The sequence below is a fragment of the Poecilia reticulata genome, linkage group LG4 (genome assembly GCF_000633615.1).
Source record: "Poecilia reticulata strain Guanapo linkage group LG4, Guppy_female_1.0+MT, whole genome shotgun sequence".
NCBI lineage: Eukaryota > Metazoa > Chordata > Actinopteri > Cyprinodontiformes > Poeciliidae > Poecilia > Poecilia reticulata.
Genome location: NC_024334.1, coordinates 17,587,305 through 17,608,936, shown reverse-complemented (window position 1 = coordinate 17,608,936; position 21,632 = coordinate 17,587,305). Strand labels below are relative to the sequence as shown.

Genomic DNA, 21,632 nt, shown 5'->3' with positions numbered 1-21,632 from the left:
TTTGCATTATTATGCCCATTATCAATCTATTACTTGAAAATGGTTTCCAAACAACATTATAATTTATTGCAATAATTAGTGGGATAATTTGTTGTCAAAAAAAAAAAAATCTTATCGTTACAGGCCTGGTTTATAGGTAATATTCCTAAATTACGTTTGAAACAAAATGACTTTTATTAAACCTTCCTGCAAAACATGGAAAACTTTGATGTTTGGTTTGAGGCAAGAAAAGATTTTCTTGAACATTTTTAGAACAATGTGCATATTTGAAGTTTATAAAATTAAAAATGCTGTTTAATCACTATTAATCACAGCGCTGGGGTGTGACTAATCTGATTTAAATTTTTAATTTGCTTACAGCACAAGCTTAGGCCATCAATTATCAAGACGCAAAATATTTAAGCTGAACTTCACAGCCTAAATCCCTGGTAAAGATTTGTTGAAATTCTTGAAATAATTTACAGTCTTTGTTCAAGAGGGTAAACTTCCACAATTAGAAACAATTGTTTTTAAAAGAGTTACGCTAATTGGTTTTGCTTACCATCAAAGTAAAGAACTGAAGCTTTGTTTATTTCTATTTTACCCTTTTGACTTGATCAGTGTTTCTTGACATTTCTGACTAACAACCCATAACTTCCTGAAGTATAAATTTGACATGACTGGAGGCAAAACGTCTTCAAGTAACAAGAGAAGTTGTCCAGTTGTCTTTTACTTTGGATTATCTTGTCCTGCTTCTCTTCCAAATATCCTAAACACGTTGTTGGAGTACACGGCATAATTAACTCTTAAATAAAACATTGAAAACAGGTTGGCATTAGAGATGCACCAATCCGAAACTAATATCTGGATTGGTACAGATATTGAAAAAAAATTCTAGATCTGGTGTAGCAACGTTTTATAATTCACTTTGCGCTATATTTAAAATTCCTAGTTGCCCTTTCTGAACCATTTGAAAGACGATTTGTTGCCGTTCTTTTTTTTTATTTTTTATGTTTGACCAAAGTAGTCATCCTATTGCTTTTGTCAGTTTCCTTATTATTTATTTTACATTTTCTGTTCTACTCCTAATTGCACTGACTGAGCAAATTAAAGTTGTTTTTACATGCTTGACCAAACCTGTGAAGCTATGGGTGCATTTATGTGCTTTATTAGTGCAGAGTTATCAAATAAATGTGTAATTCAGTACATTTATGTATCTGTTTAGAAAAATAAACGTCTCAAGTCTATTCAGCACTGTTTTTCTGTATCGGCTCGGTATCGTCCGATACTAAACCTCAGATATTTGCATCGATATCAGAAGTGGAAAAAAAGGGAATCGGTGCGTCCCTGGTTGACTTCACATCTTCCAGTAGAATATTTACCCAACAGTATTAACAAATCAACCTTCTTCCACGCTCAGTAAATAAAACACTATAATAATATAAAACTAAACTAAACTTGTGGGTTTATCTTATGAGAGGATGCTCTTGTTATGTTGTGGTGGACAGTTTTTACAAGCGGATAAATCTTAACGGCATCTAAGATTTTATTCTGGATCTTTCCTTGTGTCAACATTAGCTTCACCTCCTCCTCCACTAATAGACGTTACATAAAAACTGAGCTGCAAATCAAATGTCAGAATGTGTTCACTATATATCTACATGCTCCCTAGAAGCATCCTTTGAGGGAAAACAAAGTTTGATGAGTGATGTATTACGTGAGTGTCATTATGTAACGGATATGTTTCTCACAATTTTCAAATACTACAGGTGTGCTGTAATATTTAATCCTGTGTTCAGCAGATGAATTAATACCGATCCATCCTTCTGCCATGACCTGGAGCTTAAAACGCACTAATGTCAAGGATATTTACTCTTAGCTTCACAGATATACTCATAACTACCATAAAAAATACCCATATTTTGTCTAAATAACATTCTTACATCCTCTGACTGTAGGAACATTCAGCTGAAATGCTCTGTTAAAATACTGAATTAAGAAAAACAGTTAAAAAAAAATATATATATATTTTCTTTTTAAATCACTAATGCTGGCCAGCTGCATTACTTACAGAAAACCTTCAAAGACCAAGGAAAACAAAGCAAGAGGCTGTAAACTTTTAGGTTGGAGGGCATCTAATTCAAATAAAACAGCACAAAAGTAAAACGGTCAAGTTTTCATTCATTTTCCCTCAACTTCATTCATGGTAAAAAAAAAAATAATAATAATACTAACACCTACTATTGCATTTTACATTATAATAGCCACTTATTCTCTATTGTTGTACATAATGTGGAACCAAAACCTTTCCATGTGGCTGAGAAAAACTAAACCGGCACATTTTAAAACAACCTGTACATTTACCAGCTGGATTGGCATTGCTTTGGTGTGGAGTGCTTTAAATAACGTCCTGAACATTTAATTTGCTGTTGTAGCGACAAAATCAAATGTTTATTCCCTCCTCTGAATGAAAGTGCTGACTGTGTCCAGCCTTCTTTGTCGTATTGAACTGAACTGTGACGTCTTTAATGTGACGGATTAGAGCAACTGCATGTACAGTAACATAGTGTGTTAGCGTTGCTGTCGATTTGCTAAGATTGACCATCTTACTGAAAAAGAAGCTGTAGCAGGACTTAATGAAAAAAAATGCAAAATGTCTACAGCAGACCTTGAAACAATGTTTCTACGTAGTGTCATGTTTATTTTGCCTCCTATTCCCAGATTGCACAAATTGAAGTTACACCAGAATCCTCAAGGATCTTAAGGTGTGGTCATTTTTATTTATTTATTTTTTTTTACAAAATAATTTAAAAAATACTTAATTTCATGCCAATATTATGGTTATGAGTCTCTTTAATAAAATATCAGAGAAAGTTCCAAACTTACAGCCGTTTTCCACAATTTAATGCTGCATAAGAAAATGTTTTTTAGTGAGACATTTTAGAGGCTGAAACAGTGGATGTTACCTAACCACGCCCAGAGCTCCTCTAAATCAGTGGCGCAACTACACATTATTGAGGTAGTTGGGAAAACATAAATTGAAAAATTATAAAACACACAACCATGCACACACACACACACACACACACACTCACACGATTTAGAGCGGGGGTCACCAACTCCAGTCCTCGAGGGCTACCATCCTGCAACTTTTAGATTCACCTCTGCTCCAAAATGTCTGAATTTCCTCACCAGCATGCATTCCTCTCTGCAATAGGCTGGAAATGAGCAGTTTATTTGATCCAGGTGTGTTTGAGCAGAGACACATCTAAAAGTTGCAGGACGGTAGCCCTCGAGGACTGGAGTTGGTGGACCCTGATTTAGAGAAACCAATTAACCTGACAGTCATGTTTTTGGACTGTGGGAGGAAGCTGGAGTACCCAGAGAGAACCAACCACCCTGGACTGGGAATCAAACCCAGGACCTTCTTGCTGCAAGGCAACAGTTCTACCAACTGCACCACTGTGCAGCCTGCTTCATGTACCTATACTACATAATGTTTGGCCAAAGTTATTAATAGCCACTGAAGGGACGGCATTAGAGCTGCAGGTTGTAGGCCCCTGGATTAAGCAATTACATAATGCGTCTTCAATCTGAACTACAAATAAGACGCAGTCTTGACCTACAAAGCATTTGGACCTGTTGAATGGTAGACCAGACAGATAAAAAGCAAAACATGATTTAATTTCCCTAGTTTGTGTTAGGAGATCATCATTGAAATGACACGTTTAGGATAATCCGTGAAAAGTTTTGTTTCACCACAAATTCTGGACGAGCACAGCAAAGTGCGCCTCAGAACCGCTGGGACAGAAAGAGGTCAACGCTCATAGGTTTGGAGCATGTTCATGAGGAAGCGAGTCTCGTTTCGCAGACTGCATCGCTTGCTATTTTTTGCCATGAACTTGAGAACAAAAGAGTCAAAGCGCAGCGTCAGCACAGCGAGGCAGGTGCAGCGGCTCCTTCACAATCAGCCGCGCGCCGTAGCGGCAGAGTCTTTTGCAGCCTACGTTCTATGAGACACTACGCTGCTCATGAGAGAAATGCTGTTGCAGGCACTGTTTTAATGCAGGACAGATTTCAGCTACCAGCAGATAGAGGCAGATCAGTATTCGAGTTGCGTTTGATGTGTGCTAGATTTATTTTCTTCCCTCAGCTGCCCTCTTACGCGCAGACTAAGAGGGAATAAATAGCGGCGACTAAAATAAACCACGACAGTAAAATTTGACGTAAACGGAAGCATTCTTCACAATGTGTGTGGGGCCGACCACTTCCATCCCTCTCAAACTCTGCCTTATAAATCACTAAGTAGTTTGACAGACACAAGTTACAGCAAGAAGAGAACGAGGCTGATAGAGGCAGAGTTCAGTCCATGACAGGTGATTAACTCAGCGCCAAAGGACAGGTCTACTTTTGCTTTGAAAGCCTTGAGCTCCTGGGTGAGTGCTGTCCATTAGGTCAAAGGATTAGCTGAGGTTAATGGAGTTTGAGGAAACAGGATATACGGCCAAGCAAATTTTACAGCTCACAACCGCAGACTGCCGAGGTATCTGTGCTCAAAGTGAAGCTTACACGTCCTTTTATGGCCAATACAAGACGTCTTGTGACAAGACATGTTGGTCCCCACCTTCAATGTATCAGAGTGTGCACTTGTCTCAAAGCTGCAAGGTATAAATGTAGTGAATACGGCTGTGAATGCAGCTCAGAGTGTCTTGCAAGTCTTTCTATCTGTCTCTCTCATGAATATGCCTTAATCCAAGCCACTACAATTTGGGTCTGTGTGTAATGTTTAGGGTCTTCAGCAACGATAAACCGCTTCCTTCCAGGATTGCTCTTAGTTCCACCAATCAACCTGCTTCATGATGCTGCCACCACCATGCCACACTGTGTAGCCTTTAGGACGATGTACAGTGTTTGATTTCAAGCACACAAATGCCTTCTTTGAAATGTCTGCAAAATCTTACAACTTGCTTAAGACGACAACTTTCTTTCTGCTACTCTTTTTAGAAACGCCGGATCTGCGAAACACGGCACTTATAATTGTCCTTTCAGTTGATTTTCTCACCTGATCTGTGGATTTCTATAAGTCCTCCTGGTCATCATCATGGTGCTCTTTGCTGCTTTTCTGATTAATGCTCTACCTGCCAGTTTGGGTCGACCGCCATGTCTTGTTGGGCTTGTACTTGTGCCGAACTCTTCCAGTCTTTGGTCGACTGCTTGAACATCGTTCTGTGACATTTTCCCTCTGATTTCTTCCTCCAAGCGCCAGTCTTTTGGATGCTGCTGGTGAACTTTTCAAGCCTTCACAGTACAGCTGAATTTAGTTTGAAGGCAAATTGTTGAAATGGATATTATTTAGGGATAACAAGTATGCCAAACCTTTTAGGGTTTACAGTTGGGCACTAGTTTTTGTTGGTCTAACGTATAGAATCAAAGTTAAATAGCTTCATGTTTTTGTTTTGTAATGGGACAACATGCGATACAGGTCAATTTGCAAGTCGCTGTGCTCAGAAGGATCTTTGGCTCCGTGTTTATCCACAGTTCTGATGAAAACCACAAAGACCTACATAAATGAATGAAAATTATGTCAGTTTCTTTCAAGAACATCATGCGTAGACTTGAGATGTCATTAAAACTCCGCTGGATGGAAATGCATTCGGTGAGTTCAGATCAGCTGAAGCGGCACCAAACTATGGTAAAAGTCACCTCAGGGCGACACACAAAAAAGGGTTTAATTCAAATCCAATTACATACAGTGCAGTTCAGTCCATTTACAATCCAATCCACTACAGTCATGGCCAAAAGTTTTGAGAATGATTCAAATGTTAATTTTTACAAAGTCTATTGCTTCAGTTTTTATAATGGCAATTTGCATATACTCCAGAATGTTATGAAGAGTGATCAGCTTAACAGCAATTAATTGCAAAGTCAATATTTGCCTAGAAAATGAACTTTATCCCCCAAACACATTTCTACTTCATTGCAACCCTGCCTTAAAAGGACCAGCTAACATCGTTTCAGTGATTGCTCCATTAACACAGGTGTGGGTGTTGATGAGATCAGGGCTGGAGATCAATCTGTCATGATTAAGTAGGAATGACACCATTGGACACTTTAAAAAGAGGCTGGTGCTTGGCATCATTGTTTCTCTTCTGTGAACCATGGTTATCTCTAAAGAAACACATGCAGTCATCATTGCACTGCACAAAAATGACCTAACAGGGAAGAGTATCGAAGCTAGAAAGATTGCACCTCAGTCAACAATCTATCGCATCATCAAGAACTTCAAGGAGAGAGGTTCCATTGTTGCTAAAAAGGCTCCAGGGCGCCCAAGAAAGACCAGCAAACACCAGGACCGTCTCTTAAAAGTGTTTCAGCTGCGGGATCGGGCTACCAGCAGTGCAGAGCTTGCTCAGGAATGGCAGCAGGCAGGTGTGAGTGCATCTGCACGCACTGTGAGGCGGAGACTCTTGGAGCAAGGCCTGGTCTCAAGGAGGGCAGCAAAGAAGCCACTTCTCTCCAGGAAAAACATCAGKGACAGACTGATATTCTGCAAAAGGTACAGGGAGTGGACTGCTGAGGACTGAGGTAAAGTCATTTTCTCTTATGAATCCCCTTTCCAATTGTTTGGGACATCTGGAAAACGGCTTGTTCGGAGAAGATGAGGTGAGCGCTACCACCAGTCTTGTCTCATGCCAACTGTAAAGCCTCCTGAAACCATTCATGTGTGGGGTTGCTTCTCAGCCAAGGGAGTCGGCTCTCTCACAGTCTGACCTAAAAACACAGCCATGAGTAAAGAATGGTACCAGAATGTCCTCCGAGAGCAGTTTGGTGATAAACAATGCCTTTTCCAGCATGATGGAGCATCTTGCCATAAAGCAAAGGTGATAACTAACTGGCTCAGGGAACAAAACATAGAGATTTTGGGTCCATGGCCTGGAAACTCCCCAGATTTTAATCCCATTGAAAACTTGTGGTCAATCATCAAGAGACGGGTGGACAAACAAAAACCTAGGAATTCTGACAAAATGCAAGCATTGGACTGGGGTTATTGACCATGTCCTGACTGCTATCAGTCAGAATTTGGTCCAGAAGTTGATTGAGAGCATGCCAGGGAGAATTGTGGAGGTCCTGAAGAAGAGGGGACAACACTGCAAATATTGACTTGCTGCATTAACTCATTCTAACTGTCAATAAAAGCTTTTGTTACTCATAATATGATTGCAATTGTATTTCTGTATGTGATGAAAACATCTGACATACACACATGAAAACCAGAGGGCAGCAGATCATGTGAAAATATAATATTTGTGTCATTCTCAAAACTTTTGGCCGTGACTGTACACACAGATTGAGCAAATTAAATTTTCTAAGAAGTCTCTTTTACTGTTGCTATCCCCTTTTTCCCTGTAACAACCATAAACCTCCTGGATGAGCTGGAAACAACTGGGACAAAGTGAACTGAATTGACCATAATCAGTCAGAAATTACAGCCAGACCGACTCTAAAGTCCACCAGGCAAAGCCCTGTGTGCTTAAAGTTAAGACGAAGGGCAAAGGCGGCGTGGTGAGGGGTCTCGCCGTTACAGAGAGCGTGTGAAAAGGAGCCTCGGTCGGCTGTCCCGATTATCCCCGCCGCTGCGTGGTGTCAGCTGTGGGGTGGAGGTGAGCAAAGTGGGCGTGGAAGGGGATAAACGTGGTGTGATGCTGTTCCCGTGAGGCCCGGGATCACCCTCCGTACGTCAGAGGCAGGGAACACCTTAGATGATCGTCTTAAGCCTCCCAGGCAGGAACTTCCCAGATTGTTTCGGAGCTTTGTGAATCGAACCGAGGAGACGTTGCAAAGTGTACAGCTGGAAGTTTAAAGGTTGAGTGTTAGGCTCTTTATGCTTCCGTTTTGTGAGCGTGTGTATATTTGCTTTTACAGATAGAGATTTTTTTTTGGAATACAGCAAACGGGTCAGGGAGAAAGACAGAGTTAAGTTTAAACTAGTGGTGGAAGTCAATTTTAATCAAGATAATTATTTAATTGAATTTACTTTATTTAGTAGGGACAACACACATTGACTGACATTTCTGTAAATGCGCCAGAATTTACCAAAAGAACATTTTGGACAACTTGCTCAGTATCTTGTTAAAAATAAAAGGCTACGCAAACAAGATTAAAATGATGAAACTGCGCTAATTTTGTCAATAAAAATAAATAAATAAATAAATAAATAAATAAAATTAAATGCAATCGTTACAAATAATAAAGACAAAACAAGAACACAATTAAGAACACAAAAACCACATTTATCATAAAAAGTATAAGAAGTAATTAAAACTAAATTAATCCATTTAGGTGAGAAAACACAGGTGGTCACGTGAAAGAGAAGATACGTATTTAAAATATTGAATAACAACAAGCACAGGCTCTGTAATTACGCCTGTAACTCATTACATTTTAGTCCAAAACCATATTTTGACAAAATAAGCAATATTTTTGATTAAAAACAATTTTTTTTGCTGCTAAGTGATTGAGTAGATAAACATATGCGCTCAACAACAAAAATATTTGTTTTAAATTTGTTATTTAGGCTTTTCAACCATCAGCATCATGTCTGTGCTGCTGCGACATGTTGTAGCATTGAGATGCTATTTTAGCTTGGAGACTAAATCTGGTTTCAATTAAAAAGCAAAAATAAAGAGAGGCTTGGACCATGCCGAAAATACATCTAAAACGATTTACAGAGTCTAGTATTTTTCTTTTAAATATTGTGTTTTTAGATTTGTTTTTGCATTTTTCATAGCAAAAGAGATACAGTTTTTGTGGCCAACGACTACTTTTAACTTCATCGTTACGGTTAGTTCGAATCTTATCCATGTGTCAGAAAGGCTCAGTCAAAGTCCAACTCTAAATTCAACTGTGAACCTATGAACATTTTTCAGAGTCTCCAATCTGACTGATTTTGACCTTCTTGAAAAGAAAAATGTGCCTGAATTTAAATTCTTTAGATGTGGGAGGTTGGTAGAGTCACACCCCACAGGACCTGCTGCTGTAATTACAACTCTGAATGCCATTCCTTCAGTTTTTACCTGGAGAAAAAAAAACTGTATAATTTTTCGTCCACTTCAAATTCCTCAACCATCACTTAAAGTTTGCAGTTCTGATGCAGCAACGTGTGGGGAAAGCATGACGAGTTTTCATGCAGTAAACAGAGCTGAGGTGGGATAACGAAGGAGGCCGAGCCGCGGCGCTGACATGTTGATTAATGGCTTAATCAGGAGGAGTGTGTCAGAGTCTAAATGGTTGTCTCCTGCACCACCGCAGCAGCTCCGCACCTGAGGGATGAGGGCTGTCAAACACTCTGAGCTGCGTCACGGGCAGCGCAGCACCTTCTGTGCTGATAAAGACCCCGAAACCGAAGCAATGTCAAATCAGCTCCTGTTCCGTTGTCCTCATGCATCCAGCTAGGGCTTATATTTCTATTTCCTTTCTTTCATCCTGTAAAGAAACAGTTGCTCATCGTGTGTGTGTGTGGCAGGAGGTGTGTTAACTTACAGCTCCCAAACTTAAGGGGACAGGCGTGGGCATCCATGGGGAAATCTTCCAGCTGCATAGGGCATTCTGCTGAGATGGTGAGCCTGAAAGAGGAAGCCCAACACCCAGATTCAGAAGCTGCACAGAGATGTGACATAACATGACTGCAACATTTTTAAATAATAACGACCTTGTTTTTCTCTGAAATATATATAAACACATTGTGCAAAACTATAGAGAAATAATCCTTATTTTTCTACTCGGGAGCAATAAATAACCACCAGAGGAACTATTGTACAGCTATAAATAACAGGCTGATGCAGCTTTGGGTGTGTGGAGTTTCATTTGGTGGGAAAAAGACACCACCTATCTGCGGAAAGAAAAGAGATGAGCGCCAAGCCTTGTACAATGCCGCCCTCTGCTGGCTGCGTCGAGAACAGCTGCAGTTTCTGGTGTGCTGCAGACCTCCGAGCGAGTCAAAAATACAGCGGCTTGCAAAAGTATTCATACCCCTCGAACTTTTCCAGATTTTTGCCACATTACAACCTAATTTTATGTGAAAGACCAACACAAAGTAGTATACAATCGTGAAGCAGTAAGAACGTTATACATGATATGCACGAGAAAAGGGGGCTGGATACTTTTTCACATAACACGGATGGATGGATGGATGGATGGATGGATGGATGGATGGATGGATGGATGGATGGATGGATGGATGGATGGATGTGACTGACTTTAACAACAAAGAGAGTAAGAAATTAGATGTTTTGTTAATGGATTTTATAGATATTCTGGTATCAGACCAGTTATTAATTCATAGGTGAGCTCTGGTTTGATCTTAAACTTTTAGCTCAGTTAAAATTACAAAAAATATTTCAAATTCTTAAATGCCAGAACGTTGACAGAAAATGTCAGAATCTTTTTGCATTACATACATTCTCAGTTTTTGGCAGCATTTTCCTTTAATCTGTAAGTCTTGGCTTCAACGTTCTGGTTTCCTTCCTCCAGCTTCTCACCACAGTTCTGGCCCATTCCTCCTGACAGAACTTTGTAGGACTTTTTACATTTTTTATTTTATTTTTTTTTATCTTTGCTCATGAAGTTTCTATGCGACTAAGATCATGGATTTTTGATGCCCTGTCAAAAACATTGACTTTTGTGTCATTAAGCCTCTTTGCAACTAGCAGAATGCTTGAAATCATCAATCATTTGTGGCTTTGACTTCCTGGCTGATGTATGCTGCAATATTTCTACATAATGTTCTTTATGTAGTGCACCAGTCCTTCTAGCAGCCAAACAACCCAGCAACCTGAGCTACCACCTCTGTGTTTCACCACTGGGACTGTGTGAAAACAGTCAAACTGACAAACCATTCAATATCACTGTCATCAGATCGTCAGGGCATTATGTCTTCTGACAATCAGTTTTACCTCTGAGTGCATTATCTAACTGTTTTCTAGCTTTTTATGTTGCTTTTTGTAGTAATGGCTTCAACCTGGCTGAGTGACCTTTCAGCTCAACGTGTTTCTCTCTTGTGTCTCTGGAATTCGTGTTTATACTTTAACATATGACTCTTGAAAGAGATGAACTTTTAGAAATCTGGAAATTGTACTTAAGGAGGAATCAAACTTTCTGATTCCTTTGAATGTTTGTCTGATTTGGCATGAGAACGCTGTGGGTGTGTGTGTGTGTGTGCGTGTGTGTGTGTGTGTGCGTGTGTGCGCGTGTGTGCGTGCGTGTGTGTGTTTGCCTTGACGGAAACAAACAGGACAACGGATCTTACGTCGGAGAGCTTGTAATAAAAAATTATACTCAGGTTTTCAACACAGAACGTGGTGGATGCATATCACAACAAATTCTGCAGTTAAATCAACACTCTGCCGAGTCTATTTGGTCCTTATCAGAATTGGTGTTAATTGAACTTTTACAGAATAATTTCAAAAACAGTTTGAGTAGTTATAACTTTTTTACGTGTTAAAATCACTCAATTTCTTGTTGAAACAACTCTGAAAAGAGTTAAATTAACACAAATTCCAATAAGGACCAAGTAGACTCGGCATAGTGTTGATTTAACTCTGCAGAAAAACGACAGTAGCTCAGCTGATGTTGGACTATATATCAGGTAGAGCTATAACCTTTAATCCTGTTTTGTTTAGATAATAGGGATGATTAGAAACTGAGTGTTTGAATTAAGTGGATTAAGATGAATTTATTGAACTGGTGTGGTATAAAAGACATATGAGACTGGATAGGCAGGACGATGTGACACGAGACTGAAGTGATAGCTGCTATGGGAAACATATGAAATTAAAATAACTAGCTCAAGTATTTGTCAGGGTCTGTTTGTCCTCCCCTTTTCCTAGTTTCTTAGTTTGTTTTCCTTTAGTTAGTTTTTATTTCCACCTGTCCCTGGAACCACCACTTCTCAAGACATCCAGCAGATGTCACCCATGCTCCACCCCTGAGAAGTGTCCTGGTTCAACCCGGACACACACCTGCAGCTGGTTTAGAGGGCGTGGACCTGCGATATAAGCAGCAGCTACACTCCGTCTCACCGCCTGAGTGCTTGCCTACCACGGTAACCAGCGTTCCAGAAAGAGGCCTTCTGTGATTACTCTCGTCTAACCCTTGTTGTCTCCCTCGCCAGATTCTCCCGCCGTCTTCTAGTTGTTTCCCGGAAACCAGCTGCCCCCGCATTCGTGTAAGTCTGTCTCCCCGCTGTGGATCACCTCCCTCCTGTGTGATTTCCCGACGCTGCCGGTGTTCCCGGTCAGACGCCACTCCCTGTGTGTGTGTGCGTGATCTCCCCTCGTCGATCCCTCCCCGGGATTTCCCCTTCGGGACGCTACGGGCCAGGAGGCCCACGCCCGAACTTCCCGGAGGACCGCCTGGACGGATCAGGCTCCAGGCCGTGCCCGACATCAGAGCTAAGCATCGCTCGTCAACGGACACTCGGCTCGCGCTCCGCTTCGCCCCTAATACCTCCACGCCAAGTAAGCTCACCTCAGTCATTTCCTGGAGAAACTCCGCTGAGTTCTCGCTAACCCTGCTTTTTCCCGTTGGCAGTAGAAGAACCGGTCCGCCGATTCGGCTTCGCCACCAGCTCCCTGATCCTTCAATAAACATTATTGTTTCTGACTCGCTCTGTCTGACTGTGTTCTTGCATGTGGGTTCGCAACCTTAAAACCGACATGACAGAATTGAGCCTTGGGCAACACCACGGGTTGAGCAGAAGAGTAGTTCTAAGCTTTTAAAGTCAAACTACTACTCTGAAGGACTTTTACAGACTTTATAAATATAGGCACCAACCAGCCAGCAGCAGCTTCGGAACTAGTTTAATGTTGTTAAAGGGAAGACAACTGACTAACCTCATGGTTTGATATTTGTAAGATGGGGAAATTTAAGTCTCAAATTACTTTTTTTTTTACTATTTTGTGACCTTAGGACATAAAGACTTTTAATTTTTCGAAGCACAAACACGGTGCTCTCATCACCTCTAAGGCTGACTGTAAAGTCGAAGTCTGAAGTGAAGATGGAAAGCTGCTGTTTAATTCTCTCTTCACAAAGTTAATAATGCAGAAAAATATTATCATGTCACTTTAAATGTGCAAAATTAATATTTCAACTCTCTGAGTGTTGGTCTTGATTAGAATGATTCAGCTTCCATTAGTCATATGTACAGAATTGGCCTAAAAAAAACCCCAATCAGAACAGAACACGCTACTATGGGAGACAGAATTACAAAAAAAAAAAGTGCAATTTCTGTTCCAGCACATGGTGTGTAGTGGAAGGTGTTGCACAGCATCAACTGGAACTGTATGTTTCCTTAGAGGGAGATTTTCACGCTAGAGCAGTGACGGCGCTGCAGACGACAGTATTTGCTCTCTGAAGCAGCGCAGGAGAGCAGGAAAGAGGAGAGTGATGCATGCGTACCATGTTTCTGTAATAACCTCGCTCCCAGAACACAAACCCTTTGGTGGCCCATCGTGAGCTCATTTGTTCTTGGTTGCCTCACTGGCAAAAATGTAGTGAAAGGGGGGAGTCAGTCGTCATTTTTGACACGCAGCCCATTTCATCTGCTCATGCTTCCCAAAGTGAATGTTTGACTTGGTCGGTTTCTGGTTCTGAAAGGACGACGACCCAGCACTGAAACGCAAGTGGATCTGAGTGACACCTGTGTTAATTATGCTTCTCCTTCTATTATAATTGTAGGTTGGAGCGCAGCGCTGCGTATGGCGTTGTTGTGTTTAGGCCTGTCGCAATAACACATTCTGCCGGACGATAAACTGTGCCAGAAGTAATAACGATAAACGACAATATTGTTGTTTCGAGACCATTTTCAAGTGATATAATGGTAATGATGCAAGGACACATTCTCAAAAATCGATAAACCTTAAATTCTAATAAACATTTAACACTGGAGCTGGAAGATGTTTTGAATATCTAAAATAAATGAAGAGAAACAACAAATAAAACAAGATTTTATAGAATGATGAAGAATCTGTACGCAAAACTGTCCTTTCAAATGACGGGCTAATTGAGATCAAAGCACCAAACTGAACACTTTTTTAATCCAGTTTTTTGTAGAAAGAAAGAAAGAAAAGAGAAAAAAAAACATGAATCATGCAAATGTAAATTATTCAGCTCGTTTTATGATGCAATGCGATTCATTGAGTTATTACTTATTGTGACAGGCTTAGTTGTGTTTGTATAAAGCCTTCATAGATCCAACAACACATTCACAGCGTCCGCACCTGTCAAATCGTTTCACTGTTTGTCACGATACAACCACAATTCGATACATTTTATTCTGATTTTATGTAACTTGGACCAACACCAAATAGCGTGTAACCGTGAAGTGGAAGGAATATATGCTTTTCTGGTTTTATGACTAACAAAATCTGAAAAGTGTGGTGTGGACTTGCTTTCACTGCAATTACCTCTGCAAATCTCGACGAGCTTTGTACGTGTAAAAACTGATACTTCTTGTTCAAATTTTCTCTACCAAACCTCAAAGGCCTTCAGAGGAAAGTCGTTTTATCGAGACTATTTACTAATAGCTTGACTTCTGAATTAGGGGTTTATGATACTGTTTATCAATTATAGTATATAACTAATGATGTTTTTTTAAAACTGTCCATATTGTTGAAATTGTAAGTTTGACTATTTTCTCTACAATGAGAGAATCAATAGATGTTAATAAATTTGAAAATATGATTAAATGCAGTAATTATGTGTAGCTTGGGGATGCAAATCACACTTCTTCTATATGTGTGGTGTCCTAAAGAAGCATTGGTGTCTTTTTCAAGAGCAGTATTTGTATTTATGAGGCTATAATTGCTATGAGTAACTTAAAAAAAGGTAATAAATACTTCTTGTCATCATTTTTATTGTTATCGCAGTAGTACCAAAAAATATTGTGATAAAGTTTTCAGTCTGTTTGCCCATATCCTGAAGGAAAATTAGTTGCGTTGGACTTTAGTTTGTAGTATCGGAGTAAAGAGGAACAAAGATAAATGAAGATCTTATGTGTATAGTTTTTAAAACCATGCTTTGTTTTCCTCTCTAATTTATGGCTAAGTGCTAGTTTGTTCTGATCTGTTAAATAAATATAAGGATTATTTTCCAAAGGACTGTATTCCTGACTGCTCCTGAGTTTCCACAGCAATATAAAGAAGAAGAAAAAAAGAATATATGTGTTAAAAAGGTAACTATGGTGGCGCTACAGAGAGTGAAGAAGGTCAAAGCAAACATTTGAAATTCGCCTGACCCCTCAGTTCAGAGTACGGGGACAAACACGATGCTGCGTCAGTGCCGGGTCGGCGAAAACAAGTGTGTGGGCTGTTTTCAGTGCAGCGGTGCTCCAAAAAAAAAAAAAACACTCAATGAAAAGAAGCAGCAGGTCGAGGTTTTAGTCATACCGCTGATGCTAATTGGATTGCACAACATGTTTCACTCGGCTCTAACCAATCAGTAGCTGCGTTTCCATTACAAACGTGTTGATTTTCTGCTAATGTCGAAACAAAACATAATTTCATGTTTGTGGCATTGCCGTTAAATCCATCCATCCATTTTCTTACACCCATGTCCCTTGGGGGTCGGGAGGGGTGCTGGTGCCTATCTCCAGCTAATGTTCCGGGCGAGAGGCGGGGTCACCCTGGACAGGTCACCAGTCTGTCGCAGGGCAACACAGAGACAGACAGGACACACAACCATGCACACACACACTCACACCTAGGGACAGTTTTAGAGAGACCAATTAACCTGATAGTCATGTTTTTTGACTGTGGGAGGAAACCGGAGTACCCGGAGAAAACCCACCATGCACAGGGAGAACATGCAAACTCCATGCAGAAAGACCGGGGCTGGGAATCGAACCCAGAACCTTCTTGCTACAAGGCAACAGCTCTACCAACTGCGCCACTGTGCAGCTAGTTTGCCGTTAAATAAGAAATGCTATTAAAGTCACACGTGAATAAGTTTGTCCACATGGTATTGTCATTAAAAATCATGCTGTGGCATCGACCTCCATCTGCTTCCTGTCGTCTTCTTCTTTGTCTTCTTCAGTGGCAACATTCGGCTGTTGATCGTGTGTCTCGTTTGATGTGGAATAAACAGCACCCATTGCAGTTTTGCAAAATAAACCAATTTCAATATGGCCACAAAACCGCTTCATACTAGAGGCAAAACTTTTTATAGAAAAACAAGATTTGACCGAAATTGCCGTGTTTCCATTAAATAAATTTAATTTCGAAATGTGAAATTGTGCGACTGCGTATTGAATGAAAACACAGCTAGTGTTGTGAAGCACACGGCCTGATTGAAAAAGAAACAGTGGCTGCTTTTCCATTGACTATGAAGTTGGGCAATTTGAATTTTCAAAAATAAATTTGCTTGGTGGAAGCAAATCAGTTTAGAAAAAACCTTCAATACGTTTTGGTGCTGGGATGAGGTTTATCTCATAAAACTGCAATGCAACACTTTCTTCGCATCACACAAATCACATGATCAAAAAACAGATGTTCCTCTGGCGCAAACCATGAAGAAGACAGGAAGTGGTAGGAGGATGATGGCACCCTGTGGTTTTTAATGACTTATTGACTGAACAAACTAATTTCCGTGGGATTTTAGTTGCGGGTCTTATTCAGTGGAATCACTGCATTTTTCACAATTGTGTTTTTTTCCGTGTTATCAGAATATCGACAAACTTCGGAGCACATTTGCAGTTGAAACGCAGCCGCTGATGCGGTGGCAGGACGGCGGCCTGAGAGCCCACCTCATGGTGTAGAGGAGCGTCCCGTCGTCTTTCAGCCGCAGCAGCTTGTTGGGCGTGGTCATGTTGTGCGCAATGGACTTTTTCCCGTTGAGGAAGAACGTGTCGGGGGTCCAGATGTTGCTGGCCAGCAGGTTATTCAGGGCCAGCATCTCCATCGGGCCTTTGAAGCAAAGCCTTTCGTCTTTCCAGCTTTGACGGAAGAACACGTCAATGGTGTATTCCTGCAGAGAAAGCTTCAGCTGCATCAAACTAGGACTTTATGTGGACGTAAATAATGCAGTCTCCCCTCTGATTGAGCAGATTTGTTCGGAAGCCGAGAGCAGACAGTTTTTGCGATGTTTTTCTGGAGAAAGCAAATTACTCTTGAGAAAACAAAGATTCTTTTCTCAAGATCACTAGACGATTGGTGTGTGTGTGTGTGTGTGTGTGTGTGTGTGTGGGTGTGTGTGCGTGTGTGTGTGTGTGTGTGTGTGTGTGCGCGCGCGTGCGTGCGTGCGTGCGTGTGTGTGGGTGCGTGCGTGAGTGTGTGTGTGTGCTAAACCTGTCTCTAATGTCAGGTTCTCCTTGATCTGACATTGTCAGCTTGAGTTTGTTCTCGACAAGGTCTAAAGGACACTGAGAAATTGATCATGAGCATTCAGGAACACATCATCGTCTCCTTATCTTGCAAAAACGGCCATTGTTACTTTGTGATAGAGACACAAATATCTCATTAAATCAAGAGCAAATGCAACTGTGATCAGCTTTCGTACATTTGAATCATAATTTCCAGATAATAAACCTTTTAATAACTGTGTAAAAGATTCATAAAAAGAACTAATCCGGAGGAAAATACTGCGTACCATTTCCGTGTCAGAGACCGGACCGAAGCTTGTGACAAAGATGTTGGTTTTGATCTCTGTCACCTTCTCTGTTGGAAAACACAGGAAATTATTAAATTGAAATCTTAAGTATACAAATAATTATTATCCAATTATTAAAGTCATGGTCAGTAGATTATTCCTACTGAGATAAATCTGTATATTTCACCTACTCCACAGGCGTAAGTTGTGGTGTTCCTCTAGGATCTATCTTGAGAACTTTTTTTTGTGTGTGTAGTACTATGTATTCCTCAAACACTGCATATCCAGAGAAAGTTATTTTGAAACTTTTTAAAATTCCTTGTTTTAAGTAATCCCTGAGAAATACATTTAAAAATTTGGAGTGCTAATTTATACAACAATATGCTCCTTTGAGGAGTGATATTTCATTTCACCGTTAAGCAGATGACATGCAGTCCTTAAGTCAAGTAAGATCAATTAACGAAGAAAAAGCGTGGTCAGTTTTAATCTGGTGCTGTTCAAAAACACATCAACTCTACGTCAAAAATATGTTTCTTACAACTCTTAAGCATGGCAACCCTAAAATCAAGGCTCAGGAATGAAGACAGCTGACATCATCCAACATCAGGAAGTACTGTGTGTTTTATTTTTTGTTTGTTTGTTTTTTCTGCAGCTGGTTAGGAATTCAGCAGCCAGAAATCCTACTGGGACCGGAAAAAAGCAACAGAATCACTGATGTTAGCCTCTTGTTAAGCACAGAATCAATTAAGAAAAAATCCCTAGTAAAAATATATATTAATGAATTAATGCATTTAAAGGTTTGATTTTTTTTTTCCAATTGACCAAATTTGGTGACAGTATTGTCATAAATAATAAATGAATAAGTAATTCCAAAATAGAAGCCGGAGCAAGTATATTTAATATTAAATATACTTATGGTGAATTCATAATTAGCCTGACTGCAAGTATAAAAACTGTATTATGCTTAGTACATAACTCAAGGTCCGGGGAACGAATTCGGCCCACCATAACTTTTAATGTGGCCCTTCAGACTCTATGGCCACATTAAAAGAACTTTAAAGATAAGTTGTGCTCTTAAATATTATTTTATCAATCAAATCCAAGGATTTTATCTTCATACAGCCCAGTTACTTGATTGTGAAAATATTTTTTTCATTTCAAAAATCGAATGCAGAGACAGCTGTTTTAAAAATACTTTTAGTTTGTTACAAAGTAGTTTTATCAATACACTCTGCCTTTTCAGGAAATCCATGATCATGACATGGCCCAAAGTGAAAATGAGTTTGACTTCCACACAAGTGAATTCATTTTGCTTTCATTTGTTGAGGTTTTGTATGGACTGTCGTTTGAAAGTATTTCCAAACTCCTTTCAGCTTTTTCTGTGCTCGGGTCACCAGAGCTGCTCCTTTAAGATGCTTTCAGTGATGTCAAAACTCTAAATATGGCACTGACTTTTGATTGCCTTAGATTACTCTGGCAATTTAAGTTGTCAGTCATTTATGTTTTGGGTCATATTTTTAACATTTCTTAATCAGATTTTACTGATTTTAATATTTTAGTTTTTCTTTCCTTTAAGATTTTTTTTTTGCCTTGTTTTGGGGTTGGGGATAAGAAACATATTCAGCATTTAAATCAACTACATTAAAAAAAGAAAACAACTTATGGGGTAGTAATGTGTAGCAGTATATGGCGTCCCATATACTGAGACATTAGCCCTCGTTCCAGCTGTCTGGGGCTCAGTTCCCAACCCGGGGGCCTTTGCTGCATGTCTCTCACCTTTTCCTGTCGTATTTACTGCAAATAAAAGTCACTAGTGGCAGAAAAACCTCTACAAATCAAATTTAGTTTAACATGAAGCATGCTGACTTTAGTGACACCTAGTGGTCGCAATAAAAAAGACACTTAAAACTGATTATTTGCAGCACATCGTCGTCACCTTCCTAAAATAATGGCCCAGGTCATTATAATTTAGGCAAAAAAAAAAAAAAAAAAGAAAGAAAGAAAAGACTTAGGTCGTTATATCAGGACGGTGATGATATTGAAAACAGACTTTTCCAATTTTCTTTAAGGATTGAAAATGCCAGTTTTTTTTTTCTCCCTAAAGGCTACAGCATTTTCCTACGCATAATAGAAAAATGTCAAATTTTCCAGCAGATTTTTTTTTATAAAGCTTTAGCTTAAAACTAACAGAAATTTAAGGATTATGCCAATTAAGCTGAGTTTTACTAAAATAAAACTGAAAAGTGAATCACAGATAGTTATGTGGTTTAAAATAAAAAGGTTAAAGTTCTTAGTTTTATGTATTTAATAAATATACTGAAAGAAAGCTGATCTTTCATTCTTTGACCACACTACTCACCGATCAGAGCAGATCCAAATCTTAGCTGTAACTATACTGATTCATCACCAGTGCAACTAAGACAAAAATAGCTTCTTTTTTTTTGTTTGTTTGGTTGTTATGATGTTAAATCTCACTGAGAGAAGGTCGGATCAGATCAGCTTTGTCTCGTATCACAGAAACATTTCTTCTTCTGTAGAGATCAAACTGTGGTTTCATAAACACCTCCTTGTCCTTCAGTAATATTCAAGCGCTCCTAATCACAGTTGTGCACAAAGAGTTGTAATGGCTTATTGATCCACCGGACTCACCTCCCAGACCGGGCCGGAGTCTGTTGTCGTAACCGTCCAGCAGTCCGTCCAGGATGCGGGTGAAGATGGTGATGTTGTCATTTATCTCCGCCTGTTTGGGGGTTCCGGCTAAATCCTGGGAGAGGCTGGATGAAAGACAACTTTTTGTTGTTTTTCTTTTTTGGGGGAGGGGGGGTGTTTATGGTAACTCACTGCACCTCTGCAATATGCAAACACGCCAGAACTCGGTTCCTCACCTCAGATGGCAGGTGCTGCTCACAAGCAAGACACAGAAGCATAGACGTCTCATTGCAACGTTGAAGCACATCCCATCGCCCATTCCTGAAAACACACACATACACACGCATATATATACACACACACACACAAAAACAGCGGCGGCTCCAGCATGAATGGTGCAACATTAAGGATTCCCAAAATCAAGTAAAAGATCAAACTGTGCTTTATAATTCAGAATTTAGTGAATAATAATTGAGGTGAAATTAGAACTGTCTCTATGTCTATGGACATTTTTGAAGAAGAAACATGTGGATGAAGTTTAGATTTCCTAAAAAAAAAAAAAAAGAAGCAAAACATAGAACGAGCCCTATAATTTGGCACCGATTAACAAATTGAGACACCAACTTCAGCAGCAGCATCAGCAGTCCCACACTGAACACACTGCAAAATGATTGTCAACTACAAAATACGTCAGTACTGAAAAACCTGCATGTGTTCACCTTAGTAAAATAATGACCCAAGTCTTTTTTTTTTGTTTATTTATTTTTTTAATGATTTTGATTAAAAAAAATTGCATAAATTTTTTTTTAATTGCCACTTCTTTTATGAGACAATGTGATTTTGGTATAAAAAAATGACAAAGGCCATTATTTTAGGATGTCATAGTTGACTAGATTTATTATGTTTGTTGTACACTGTGGCCGCCCCACAGTCCGTGCCGCTCTGGGCAGAGAGCCACACTGACATTGTCCCATTCATACTTTAAGCTACAGTGACTGGGAATTTCACCAGCAGCACATCTTTAAATAAACTACATTAGATTTGATATCTTTGCAAAAATGAAAATAAAAAAATTGTTATGCCCAATTTCAATAAGATAAATGAATTCACACATAGGATTATGATGATTTCAGATTTTTTTTTTCCTTTTTTAATATATATAATCGTGTAAAGCATGAAAAAAAGAGCCAGCATGCACTGAAATCTCCAGATCAGGTGTGTGCAGGTAGCCAAACACAGTCGCCCTCCTCTCTGCGCAAGAAGACAACATTCCTTAAAAAAAAGGAAGAAAATTAAAGCACACATTCAAAAATGCTAAATTCATCCTTACATCAGAGCACCCCTTCTGTTTTGGACATCCCGCC

The 21,632-nt window shown here is 39.7% G+C and overlaps 2 protein-coding genes across 2 annotated transcripts in view; one reads left to right on the top strand and one right to left on the bottom strand.

Annotated features, from left to right (window-relative positions):
* Positions 1-21,632, top strand: part of gabrb3 (gamma-aminobutyric acid type A receptor subunit beta3) — a 58,030-nt gene that overhangs the window by 4,408 nt on the left and 31,990 nt on the right. The gene's annotated exons all lie outside the window — the stretch shown is intronic.
* gabra5 (gamma-aminobutyric acid type A receptor subunit alpha5) overlaps positions 1-21,632 on the bottom strand; it is a 33,685-nt gene that overhangs the window by 11,273 nt on the left and 780 nt on the right. The window contains exons 2-6 of the mRNA XM_008407637.2: positions 20,505-20,589; positions 20,269-20,393; positions 17,620-17,687; positions 16,778-16,998; positions 9,520-9,602 (exon numbers count right to left, since the gene is read on the bottom strand). Of these exons, the coding sequence (XP_008405859.1) occupies positions 9,520-9,602; positions 16,778-16,998; positions 17,620-17,687; positions 20,269-20,393; positions 20,505-20,587 (580 nt within the window). The 5' untranslated portion in view covers positions 20,588-20,589. The remainder of the gene's footprint in view (positions 1-9,519; positions 9,603-16,777; positions 16,999-17,619; positions 17,688-20,268; positions 20,394-20,504; positions 20,590-21,632) is intronic.